The 12,745-nt window shown below is 45.3% G+C and overlaps 1 protein-coding gene across 3 annotated transcripts in view; it reads left to right on the top strand.

The window, feature by feature from the left end:
• Positions 1-12,294, top strand: part of MPRIP (myosin phosphatase Rho interacting protein) — a 47,233-nt gene extending 34,939 nt beyond the window's left edge. Inside the window, exons 16-24 of one of the 3 annotated variants that reach the window (XM_053471395.1) lie at positions 5,929-6,076; positions 6,268-6,385; positions 6,466-6,625; positions 6,820-6,930; positions 7,385-7,471; positions 7,834-7,996; positions 8,138-8,223; positions 8,774-8,816; positions 9,521-12,294. In XM_053471395.1, the coding sequence (XP_053327370.1) occupies positions 5,929-6,076; positions 6,268-6,385; positions 6,466-6,625; positions 6,820-6,930; positions 7,385-7,471; positions 7,834-7,996; positions 8,138-8,223; positions 8,774-8,806 (906 nt within the window). In that variant the 3' untranslated portion in view covers positions 8,807-8,816; positions 9,521-12,294. Of the gene's footprint in view, positions 1-5,928; positions 6,077-6,267; positions 6,386-6,465; positions 6,626-6,819; positions 6,931-7,384; positions 7,472-7,833; positions 7,997-8,137; positions 8,224-8,773; positions 8,836-9,520 lie in introns of all 3 variants that reach the window. The other 2 variants (XM_053471394.1, XM_053471393.1) reach the window with 2 other exon arrangements.
• Positions 12,295-12,745: the final 451 nt, after the last annotated feature.

Raw genomic sequence — 12,745 nt, 5'->3', positions numbered from 1 at the left:
TTCAGCACATCCCTGCGCATGCATCTGTTTCCAATACCTGGCATCACACGGGTATTAATCTCTGAAAGTGGCACTCACCTGAATATAGCATCACTCACACTCATAACCAACAAACGGCCATTTCACTCTTCGACAAGGCGTTGCTTAGCATTCCAACCCATCCACATCCAGCCACAAAGCCCAGTTTTAGTCCCAATTCTCCGTTTGGTCGACCTCCATGTGATCCTCCCATGGACAAGCCACGTGCCACTGCTTTATTCAGCTTCAGTGCTGGGTGCACTCGATCCGTTCCCTCAGACCTCACTCCATTTTGGTGCTGAGTATGTGAGGAACCTTTCACTGAATCTCAACGTGTTCTTTCTCTGAATTTCTTCTCGGTGATCCTAATGCACCTTTTAACCCCTTCTCTGCTGAAATTAGGTTGGATGGTTGTAGTCACTAACGCATCTCAGTGGCTTATAGTGCATGCTGTCATTTTTAGCATGGAATACGTTTAATAGTTCACTGAGTGTCACATCTATGGCCTTTCTCCTACCAGCGTTTATACGATTTAAGCAGGTTCAGGCTCAATTCTTCAGCATCTGGCTGGCGTCCTCGGCAGTTTGTGTACGGTCTGCATGAACGCAATCCGTTGTTCTTACTTATTTTTTTTTCCGTGCATGGCTGCCATCTCACGGTCTGTGATTTTGTATTTTATTTTTACTTGACGAGTATCTTTTGTTTGTTTTTCATTCTTACATTTACTTTTTGTCTTACAAACCTATGAGAATTAAAATTCCTTCTGTGTTGTGTCTCTTTGTTTATTTTGTACCGCTCCTGCATGTTCTAGGAATGCATCATTTCCGTTAATCCTCATCTCGAAGACTAACGTAGAAAATATTTTTGTGTTGTAGAAAACGGTATTGAGCCGTCAATGTGTTTCTTTTCTTTACCCGTCAAGCTCTTTTCCTTCTGTTATCTCCATGTAGTTGCCTTAGATGTTTTCCCGTTTGTTTCCTTTTAATGCACAAATTACTCAGCCAATAAGAATTAGCCATAAATTAATGGTTAAAAAAATATTCCCCCTTCCCCTCAAAAAACAAAAAACCTTAAGCAGCAGCCGAAGAGGCAAGAAGGTTTTTGATATGGTCCATGTTGACCAGAGGTGTGACACTCAGACGTGGGAGATGGAGAGTGTTACTAATATCAGTGTTTAATTAATTTCTTTAAGAGTGAATTGGCAGATCCCTCATCGGACGCCTGGGAGAGACTTCACAAGGTCAACAAGGATCTTCAAAACGAACTGGAGGCGCAATGCAGACGCCAGGAGCTTTTCAACCATCAGATGCAGACCCTAAAACACAGTTATAGCGAAGCAAAGGACACCATCCGGCACCACGAGGCAGAGATTCTCAGCCTTCAGGTGCGACTGAACAGCGCATCTGCCGACCTGTCGATAAAGGACCAAGCGCTGGCAAAACTCAAAGCTGACTTGAAAAGTGAGAAAGATAAAGCCAAAGAGATGCTAGAAGAACGACAAAGCAGCGAGGCAGCTCTGAGCTCCCAACTACAGGCCACGCGGCAGAAGCTGAAAGAAGCGGAGTCTTCACTTCTGGAGAAGAAGCAGGAGTTGCGAGAATTCGAAATGGAGCAGGTTCTCCAGAAAGACTATCAGAAGGAGGCTCAAAGGCTTCAGGAGAAGGTGGAAGATCTCAGAGCCGAGCTGGAAGCAAGCGAGCAATCACGGGTCCTGACCGAAAAGAGACTCCAAATGAACTACGAGGATCTGCTCGGGAGTTACGAGAAGGAGAAGCAGCTTCTGCTGCAAAACTTTAAAGAAACCGAAGATAAGCTTGTGGAATACGAAGATCAGCTGCAAGAGAACGAGCAGCTGATGGAGATCCTGCAGAAGGAGAGGCTGAATGCAAACGCGGAGTCCAGCATATTAGTCCATCACCTGGAAGGGCAGTTGGCCGGAAGGGAGTCCAGAATTCATAAACTTGAAGACTACGTCAAAGAACTGGAGGCAGAAAGGGACCGGTTAAAATCAGCATGTCAAGAAATGGCGGTCCAGATGGCTGTGAATGATACAGAAACCGTCCACTTGCAGGCCAGACTTCGGACGCGAGAGGAAGAGTACCATGACTTAAGCTACTCTTTGGAAGAGGCTTCCAAGAAACTCCAAGAAGCACTGAGACAAAAGGAAGAGGAGATCAGGAACATCTCAGATGCCCACAGAAAGGTGGTGGAGAAGAAGGACCAGGATATCAATGAAGCACTTATTAAGATGGCAGCTTTGGGGAACAGTTTGGAAGAGACCGAAAAAAAACTGAACTCCAAAGAAAAAGCTCTACAAAGATCTTACAGTCTTAACACAGAGTCGCAAGCAATAGAATCTGAAATTCTCTGCGTCCAGTTGGAGGCAGCAAAAAATCGGATTGCTGCGTTGGAACAGAGTTTGAGCGTTAATAAGGGTTGTGCAACTGGTGAGAAGCTGGCAGCAGACGACCTCATGGAAACGGGTCAGGGTGCTGCATATTCCTCATTGAATACTGAGGAGACGTGTAGTTCCACGCTTTCCTCCGAAAAAGAGATGGACACAGGAGCCAAAAGGCAGAGGATACGTTTCTCCAGCATTCAGTGCCAGAAATATGCGCACGTTGACGGCTCTGAAAAGACATGGACCGACAGCTCTCCCACTGACACGAGCCTACAGCACCCTGCGTACGACAAACAGGTCTCTTTGGAGGTCACAGCTCAGGACCAATGTTTTAGGCCTAGTAATTTTGACAAATACATTTGTGCAATCCAGTCCCTTGAAAGTAAGCTTCGTTTAACAGAGGCAAAGCTCAAAGATATAAAATTAAATCTGGAGAATAAGGAAGCTTTTAATCAGGAGACCATGACTAGCCTTCACAGTCAGTGGGCTAGGGCAGAGTCCAATCTTCGGGAAGAACTTGAGGACAGTATAAGGCAGGTCAGCGATATGGAAAAGCAGCTGCAAGCAGAACAAAGAGCTGAACTAGATCAAATGCAGTCCATAGAGGTACAGAAAGACTTGGTATGCTGTTTGGAAGCATGTAGAAAATTGCTGCAAGACCTACAGTGTTGGGGAGATGCTGTACAGCTTGGCTCTTCAACCCTGTCCAAGATTGGGGCAGTCCTGTCCAACACTGTATGTTTTCTTCAGCAGTTTCTACAGCGCGAGACATCCAATGAGCAATATTCTCCCGTTGTCCCCGCTAGTGATAGGGCAACCTTGGCAGAAATGTGGCCTTGTAAAGACACGGCGCGACTCCTGTCAGAAAAAATAGATTTTCAGGCAAAGTTGATGAACCAATTAGCAGGGGTTTTAATAGACGATAGCTTTCCTAAGCCTTCTGAACCAGAGGACAAAAAGGACAGTGAGGATTTCCGAGTGGCATCCCTGATAGATATGTTTGCAAAGAAGGTAAAACTAGGAAGAGACTTTTGGAGCAGGGTTGAAAGGCTTGGAGGAGCTGTTAGAAACGCTGACGTTGCTGATGAGGCTGAAGCAAATACTTGCGATCGTCAAGATCTTTTACGGACTCTTGCAGAGAACACTTTGGTCAACGCTGAGCTGGGCTTTACCTCTCAAAAGTTGGACTTCTACCTTAACCGTGTAAAACTGCTTGAAGCTGAACTACAAAGAACAAAAGCCGCACTTGACCAGAAATGCGTGTTGGAAGAGCAGGCGATGGATTACGGACCTCTGGATTCTGACAATGCCCTACATCTTCCGCCTGTCTCAGAGCCATGCAAAGCTTCCCAGTATGTGGAAGAGTCAGGGAATCTCGAAGGATCGCCATGCAATGTGCTTGTGTCTTTTCAGGAGGAACTCTCTAAACATTTAAAAGAAAAGGCAAAAGTCCTTCAAGGAATTTCTCATGCTTTAATGTCTATGCAATCTACAGGCGTCCAATGTGGTGATGTTCAGAGTCTGTTGGAAGTCTCCCAAGAGCTGTCTCTTCATGCTAGTGACTTTCCATCTTTTCTTGTTGAAGATGCTGTAGTACAGGCTCAGCTGCAATACGTATTCTGTAAAACCAGACTCGAATGTGAGAGGGAGATGGAAAAACGGGTGGCCAGTCTCTGCCGTGTTCATGCGGAGACTCTTGCGACGATGCAACAAGAGTATCGGCAGATATTGCAAATAAAGCAGGATGAGCTCTCGGGGATGGTGGAAAGAGAGAGGACAGCTGCCGTAGGTGTAGAGCAGAATCTTGGAGAAGCAGAGGCTTGTTTCAAAGAGAAAATATCACAGGTCGAGAGCAGTTACAAAATGGAGATACAGAGCCTTACGGAAAGCTGGACAGAAAGAGAGGATTTTTTGAAAGCAGAAAGCGTGGAGGCCGTTAACAAACTTAGGGTTTTAGAGCAGGAAAAGCAGAACTCTGAGAGAATCCACATAGAGCAGATCAGAACCTTAGAGGCAAAATTCCAAGAAAAGATTGACGAGCTAAAAATGATCCACAGAGATGAAATCAAGGCTCTGGAGGATAGATACGCGCTCAGTATCCATCGGCTGCAAGAGACCCTGGACGGCTACCAGAGAGCGCACCCAGACATGCCGTCCCCAGGAGACGAGACGTCGCCCGCGAACCCGTTAGGAGCTCGTCCTGACCCAGCGGCGGACCTGCACTCCACCAACGTTCTCAGAGAGCGGATTCTAGAGCTGGAAGCTCAGATGGACGAGATGAGAGCAAAACTAGAGAATAAGGACCTTGAAGGGAATACGTCCGCTCTGAAAGAGAAATACCAGGCTGATTTTGAAAATTTAAAGGTCCTGAAACTGGGTTCTGTTCTTAGACTTTGTCCTGTAATTATTTTCCCTTTGCTGTTAAATGTTGCAGTGATATTCAGGATATCATAGCGATCCTTTGCTTTATATATTTTTTATTTAGTAAATTGGAAGTTCTTTACATATTATATAGATATATACACACATTATAACAAATTCACACTCCGCACGGTGATTGTGGCATAAAAAATACACATAAACGGAATGATATTTATTAAGGAGACTTTTACGGAATCCTGCAAATCTAGCACATAATATGCTGGAAATCCAGAATCCACAGATTAATAATAATAATAATAATAATAATAAATAACCTCAGGGCATGTCCAGTTTCTTTGGATGTTTTCCTGTGTTTGTTGCCAAACACGTTTAGATGTCAGTAAGGATTAAAGGTTCTTTAACTTCCCGAGCCTCTGCGTAAATAGACGGTAGCACCTTTGGCTGTTAAACTACAACTCCCATCATCCTTTATCAGCCATTTGAGAGGCTTATGAGATTTGTAGCTCCAACAGACTCTGTCAAGGCGAATGTTACGTAGTAGCGAGGTTAAGGTCATGGTGCATCGTTTATCAGACGTAGATTCCTGCGCATGTATGGAAAGACTCCACCTGGGGTTACTTAATGTATATAAACCAATCTAATTTTGCCCTTTTGGAGGAAAAAGAATATATGAGTAGGCATGGAAGGTTTTAACATTAAGTACCGCTGCACCACAAAGGCTAGCACTTACATATCCAGCCCCAGTCTGATGGAAGCAGTTTTTCATTGTATTATATTAAATCTTCAGTATATTTTATATAATAAAATTAATTACTTTAGATTTAGGTTGCACTTTATACGGCTTTTTGTGAATTTTCCTGCCTCTCTACTTGAAAGTAATTTAGAAAAAAAACCATGGCTGCTCCCAGCGACCCAACGCTATCCACCATTGCCAAAATATTTTACCGTTACAGAAAAGGGATCTCTCCTGGTTTATTTTCCAGCTCTCCTTTCCTGATAGCCCGTTTTGGCTGCTCTCGCGGCATTGTCCACGTCTCGTCTCCAGACATTGATCTGTGGGTTTGGGATTATGTCTTGCCGCCCCAGAGAAAATAAACTTGTATTAAAACGAGTCGTTTTGTTTGCAGGCCACCTGCGAGCGAGGCTTTGCAGCCATGGAGGAGACGCACCAGAAGAAGTTAGAGGATCTGCAGCGGCAGCACCAGAGAGAGCTGGAGAAACTCCGAGAAGAGAAGGACCGTTTGCTGGCTGAGGAGACGGCAGCAACCATCTCAGGTGGAGAAACTTGGGGTGCCGCGCATGCTTTATCGGGTCACTTTGAGGAGGTGTTGCCATTGCTCACTTGCCTATTGTCTCAGTATTTTACCCATCATTGTAATTGTTTCTGCAGAAAGCTGGGATATAGGAAAGCTCAGCTGTTTAAAACTTGCTCTGTGCTTTATTGCTTTACCGTCTGTGTTCTGTAGCCATCGAAGCCATGAAGAACGCGCACAGGGAAGAGCTGGAGAGAGAGCTGGAGAAGAACCAGCGCTCCCAGATCAGCAGCGTGAACGCGGACGTGGAGTCCCTGCGCAGGCAGTACCTGTGAGTTATTCTACATGGCGCCCATCACCCTCTGTTCTTCTACGTGTTATATTTACAGCCAGTTTTCCGTCTCTTCACAGGGAGGAATTGCACTCCATACAGAGGGAGCTGGAGGTGCTGTCTGAGCAGTACTCGCAGAAGTGCCTGGAGAACGCGCATCTGGCTCAGGCACTGGAGGCCGAGCGCCAGGCCCTGCGGCAGTGCCAGCGCGAGAACCAAGAGCTCAACGCTCACAACCAGGTGACGTTTTCCACCATCCCAGATCAGGCAGAGACCACAAAGCATCAGCAGATGATTGCTGGGAGTTTAAATCTGTTATGTTTTGGAGCGTTGCCCTTATACTGCGCTTGTTTGTGTTCTCGTTTGCGTTTCTGTCACCCCACTGTTTATTTTGAGGCAATTCTGTACAGCTTTTCCTGTATTTTGGCTTTCAGGAGCTAAATAATCGTCTGGCCTCTGAGATCACCCGGCTGCGGACGCTGGTAACCGGAGAAGGAGGGGAGATATCGCCTCTTACACAGGGGAAAGATGTCTACGAGTTGGAGGTACAGGACTCGTTACGCTTTCACACGTTCTAAGTTTATTCACCGGAATAAAAAGGTGGTTTTAAATTGGAAAGGTTCACATGGTGCCATGATGGACCCAATAAAGGAGAAACGTTATTTTACATCACGCAGGCATGGAAATAGGAATAAAAACATGAAACCATTGGCACGTCTGCTGGCAATTATGTTTAAAAGGTTAAAATGATCCTTTGTGCCCCTAGATCTTCACATAACCACTACTTCTCTCTCCCACTCGGCAAACACTCCTTTCCTTCTGCAATTTATGGAAAACTCTGTACATTTGAAGTTTATATGAAAGATTATGCATTTCTGCAGATCTCTAACCGTCTAGATAAGTTACAGAGATTCCGTTATGTGTAACCAGCACATGTATGTATTATAGGCGTATTTATCAGGAATGACTGAGATCCTGCTGGCTTTCTTCTCTTTCCAGGTTCTTTTGAGAGTGAAAGAGTCTGAAATACAGTACCAGAAACAGGAGATCAACTCGCTCAAGGATGAACTGCAGACCGCGCTGAGGGTACGGGGACGGCAGCTTCGTGAGCTTTTAAGATGTCAAAGCAGAGATTCTGTTCTTGTGTGTTTGCTTGAGAAGAAAGTAGAGCTAGTGTTACTGCGCGAGCCACGGATAGCTAATAGACGCTACCTTTTAATACCTAAAGATGATGGATAGGCCGTAGAGCTTGTATATTGTACAGCGCTATGGAATTTGATGGAATTTGATATAAAACAATAGAAAATAATATATGCCAGGATCCTTTACTATGCTTTCAGGTTGTTGTGTTTGGCTGCCCCCTAGTGGTATGATTTCACTCTTGCAGTCTGATGACTGTTGACAAAAAAAAAAAGCATCCTTAAATGAGTCTCCTTTTATCCTTTTAGGACAAGAAATACACCAGCGATAAATACAAGGATATCTACACAGAGCTGAGCAACGCGAAGGCCAAGGCAGAGTGCGACATCAGCCGTTTGAAGGAGCAGCTGAAGGCGGCCGTGGAGATGTTGGGAGACAAGTCCCCTGAGAGCGCGTCGGTGTCTGGATATGGTGAGTGGTGGAACACAAAACCCCCCCGTCGGTGATCGTCGACCCGCTTTTCCCGTTACCCCTGCCGGGCAAAAAGATGATTGCCTACAGTCCAATCCGCTAAAACCCCAACTCTCATAGTCTCTCTCCTCGTTCCCACAGATATCATGAAATCAAAAAGTAACCCAGATTTCCTGAAGAACGACCGTTCCAGCATCAACCGACAGCTGCGGAACATCAGGTCCAAGGTGGGTCTGCCGTGTCCCGAGTATCCAGCAGGCGTAGGCAGCGGTTTTATGTTTTTTCTGTTCCATTGATGCAAAGCAGCGGGGCTCCAGTGTATTATTTTTGTACATATCCTTTAAAAGCAGTATTACATATTATGGTAGCAAAGGATGCTGTTACAGGCCCTCTCCATCATGTCTTTGTCTGTTGCGTTTTTCCGTCCCAGTTTGTTAAAGATGCTCTGGTTATTAGGACAGGGGGCCGTCAGCCTTCACCCGCTGTCGGACTACAACACCCGTGAAGCTCCGGCCGCCAGGCGCTATGTTAGTGTACATATTGTTATATATAAGAGAAGCCCTTGTCTCTGCCGTAAGGACCCTTTTTCATGCTGCTATTGGTCCTTGTGTCAGTACAGGCAATATCAAGAGACGCCATGCATGTGGCCCTAAAGGTATCCCCATCTATTTTATTTATTAGGATTTTTGTTTGGGGTGCTGGTTTGGGGAATAAGCACGTGCACTTAGGATTCATGCGCTTTCTCTGTCTGTCTGTGTCTCCCTTTGTCCCTGGCAGTCCGTAATTGAGCAGGTCTCATGGGATAACTGAAAGATTCCAGGTACCAGGTTCCCTGACATGTAGGTAAAACCAAGGCCAACCGACTGTGCATGCTGAACTTTCTCTCCATCCCTTAGCCCCCCGTACCCCGGCCTGCTGCTATTCTCTTTACGACATACAGAAGCCTTCGTCATACCTGCTCCGTAGACTGAGCCTCTGCCCGGCCGTGCCGCCATTTTTGATCGGAATTACCCACAATGCTCTGGTATTAAAACTGCCACTGCAGCTCCATGATGGCGTAACCAGAAGTCTTGGATATTTACGTAGACCTTTCCTTCCTGCCTGATCATGCATGCTCTGCACAAAGACTGACCCGGTCTTACTGTATCCAAACTCGACGAGTATGAGTAAAAGGAAGTCGGGGTGGCAAGGAGTAGCTCTTACTTATGTCCAATTTGGCTGTGTTGAGAAGATACATAATTAACCCCTTCGTAGTCCTGTGTCTTCTACGGAACCCACCCCTTGATCCGTTTATCCACCTTCGTCTTCAGGACACAATGTTTGCCTTCTCCAAAATTCTCATTGTCCCATCCACTCTCACTGGTCACGCGTGACTCACTCAAAGGGATGTTTATTTTTTTCTCTTTAGCATGTTTCACTAATCTCTCTTTCACGTGTGTTGTCACGGAGACTTGTGTCTGGAGTATGAGTGCCGGATGCCTGACCAGGTTCTCAGCTGACTTTTTCTCTCCCTCCTCTCCGCAGAGCCTGAAGGAGGGGTTGACTGTCCAGGAGCGCCTCAAAATATTCGAATCCCAAGACTTCAAAAAACACTAAATTAGGGCCGTGCGTCCACCCCAGACGAAAGGCGGGATGTGCGGCTATGAACCCCCCCTGCGCCGGGGGCCCCTGCAGTGCAGCTCATTGCATGTTTTACAGCTTCAGAATGTGCTAACCTTCCTGGCGTTAACATGGTCTAATCCTGTGGAACCCTACCTACTGCATCGTGCCCCCCGTCCCCTGTTTTCTCTGAAGAGGACCAGGCGGTAACTTGGCTCCTCGTATTAATAGTTTTAAGTCTCATTCAGGATCATCAGTATTAAGGCACAGCCGCTGATCAATAAGCTAATCAGGCGTGAAAATGTTTGGATCCTGGGGCCCCTGCTCAACCACCTCTGCAGCCCCCACTGGTGACGGATGTCCATGCGCAGCCCCACCATAAACTGCCTGTACCTCGGGGGAGGATGTGAACCACAGACGGGCAAATGTGATAGGAGAGCCCCCAAATCCCGCTAGAGTCTCAACCTTTTCGGTGCAGCAGCTTTTAAAATGACGAAACACATCTGTGGCACTTTAATAGGTTTATGGACCATGCAATAGGGGTCCGCTCATAGAACCGAGTAAAAAATCACGCTTCCCACAAGAAATATATGTATAATATGTGTATAGCTTTATTTAAAAATCAAGCTTATTAAGTGAAAGATAATTAAGCCTCCGATCAAAAAGTTCCAAGATGCGCCCGATCTTTAGAATCATCATCGGGTCAGTGGTGGATCGTCTTCTGCTGCCTTCAGGGTAACGTCTGCAGGGTTCTCTTCTTAAAAAGGGTTGAGAATTCACAAAACGTTTTTACCGTCCGCCAAACCCTTGGTAATATATAATATAATATATATTACTGTAAATGGCAGTGCTTTTAATCGCTAAACAGAGGGGGGGGGCAAGTCCTTTTTCACAAACCGTAACATTTACCGCTTCAAATTAAAAAAAAGAAAAGAACACTAAGAAGGCGATAGTTCATGTTAATACTCGGATTTGCTGTAAAATTACATTTTTCACGGATAATTTAATACCGAGGCCTGATATGCTTAAACGTGCATTAAACGCTCCTTTTTGTTAATTATTAGTGATTTTATATATTTTTTGGAGTTGGGGAATTAACCCTTGTAGTTCTCTTTGTCAGGCAGTTTAATGGCTGATAAGATTTCGGATTAGGCTGTTACGAGCGGTCTTTCTGGGATTACAGAGCAGCTTTGGAGGGAGAGAAATTGCAGGTGAATCGCTTTGTTTTGTGTATGTTTATGATGTCATTGTCCTGCGCGGAGTCCGAGGTATAGTGACGGAAAGGAAGGTTTATGTATAATTTTTTGTCAGTTTTAAGTAGGTAGTAGACTTTTTCCTCCCCTATGGGATGAATTGTGTGCTCTGCAGGCCAGGATCTGGCTGCCATGATGTTGGGAGATATTTTGTTGTGAAGAAACCCAGCATTTAGCTCTTGGTGCCAGTCAAAGCCCCGGACTGAAGGAGGTTAAATATCCGCCATATGTTCCCTTTGGGGATTGCGGCTTTTAACCCTTCAGCTGATGAGGCGCCTGCCTTTTGAAACGTGTTTTACGGTAGATGGTTAATTTGGTTTTTGTTAAGTGCAGTTTGGTTAAAGAAGGTCCGACGATAGGAGTGTGAGGAGAGAGGTGATGGAGAGGAGCTTTTTACTCTCTCAAGGAGAGCTTGCAGCGAGCATTAAAGCAGAGGCCTCGGTGATCCAGTGTTTCGAATGTAATGTATCAGGGCCGGTCTGTCTAACACGGCATCTGATAATCTTACATCACAGATGTTAATTCGGCAGCCCGGTACGCACAGGAACTATACGCATCTTTAATGTTCGCCAAAAATAGGAGCGTGTGAATTACGGTTGTTTCCCTTTAAAGGCAGCCGCAGGAAACACACGGATGTTACAGGAAGGGCAGGAGGTGAATCCTCGGCTCGGTTGGTGCCGTAGAGGATTTCATCGGATTGAAGCAATTTATCCATACAGCCCCGCGCTTTACTTATCCAGACCTGTGTATAACGTGGGCTATAACCTGATACTTCATTCCCAGAAACTATCCGTCACTCGCCTGGAGATGCGAAGAAAGTTTCACCATAATGCAAATGAGCTAATTTAAATATGGGGCTGTTAATTTGCATAATGTGCCAGTATTTTAAAACGGTTTGGCAGAGGCCTGAGCATAATAGGCTTGTACGTTTCCTAGCTTTAGTGACATAGGGAAGAATACTGTTTAGGACATACAAGGCAGCCGTGCCCCCCTTACTCAGGACACGAGCGACAATCCCCCATTATCTAGAGAGAGCGGGTTTAAGGTCCTGTCACGCCGACGCGTGTATATGATAGTTATGTATTTAGGTATGTGGTTCACATCCTTCCCCGGAGAGACTGCGTTTTAAAACCAGCAAAAAAAAAAGGCGCGTTAAAACATCGTAAGTTGAAACCTGTATAGTATTCAGAAAAACACTCTGTAAATATTTCTTAATTCCTGAGAATTGTGCATTTTTTGTCAGACTTGTGTTTTTAACCTTCTCTGAAGCCTGATGTTTAATTTTCTTCTTAGAGCTTGTGGATTGAGTGTAATATTTGCAGTTTGGTGCCCCTGTTAAGTGTCCTACTATTTTAGCTCACAATGTGAATCATGCCTTTTATGCTCACATGTAATATATATATAAATATAAAAATTCTGAGGATTGTATAAAGTCTGAGACCAGAATTCCCCAGCACTAAAGTACATTTTTTGTTGCATATTTCAGTAATTCTTTCCCCGGTGAGCTCTTGGTACCTGCCTGCAATAAATTAGCTACTTATAACCCCCCAGAAGGTTAATGGGGACCCTTATATGTGTAAATGCTTCACAGAGCCCTGTGCCATCGCTGTCTCGTTTGCCCTGATCTAACAATGTGATCTCAGCATAGAATGTATGTAAGCGAGCCTGAGGGATGGAGCCCTTGGCCTTATAACACACAAACTGAGCTAATTTAATGGCAATCAGAACAGCCGGCAGATATAGGCATTTCCCGGGCTTTCTACTGAAAGTTAGTGACAGCGCTCTTAGCATCAGCAGTAGGTGCTAAATGTGCCAGTCCCTCAGCTAGCCTGTAGGTTAAGGGTTAATGAGGAGTTGTACATACTGCAGGCCCCATTGAAACACTACCCGGGCGCAG

Source organism: Spea bombifrons, chromosome 7 (genome assembly GCF_027358695.1).
Source record: "Spea bombifrons isolate aSpeBom1 chromosome 7, aSpeBom1.2.pri, whole genome shotgun sequence".
Classification (NCBI taxonomy): Eukaryota; Metazoa; Chordata; class Amphibia; order Anura; family Pelobatidae; genus Spea; species Spea bombifrons.
Note: the sequence above shows the minus strand (reverse complement) of the source record. Positions and strands in the feature narration are given on the sequence as shown.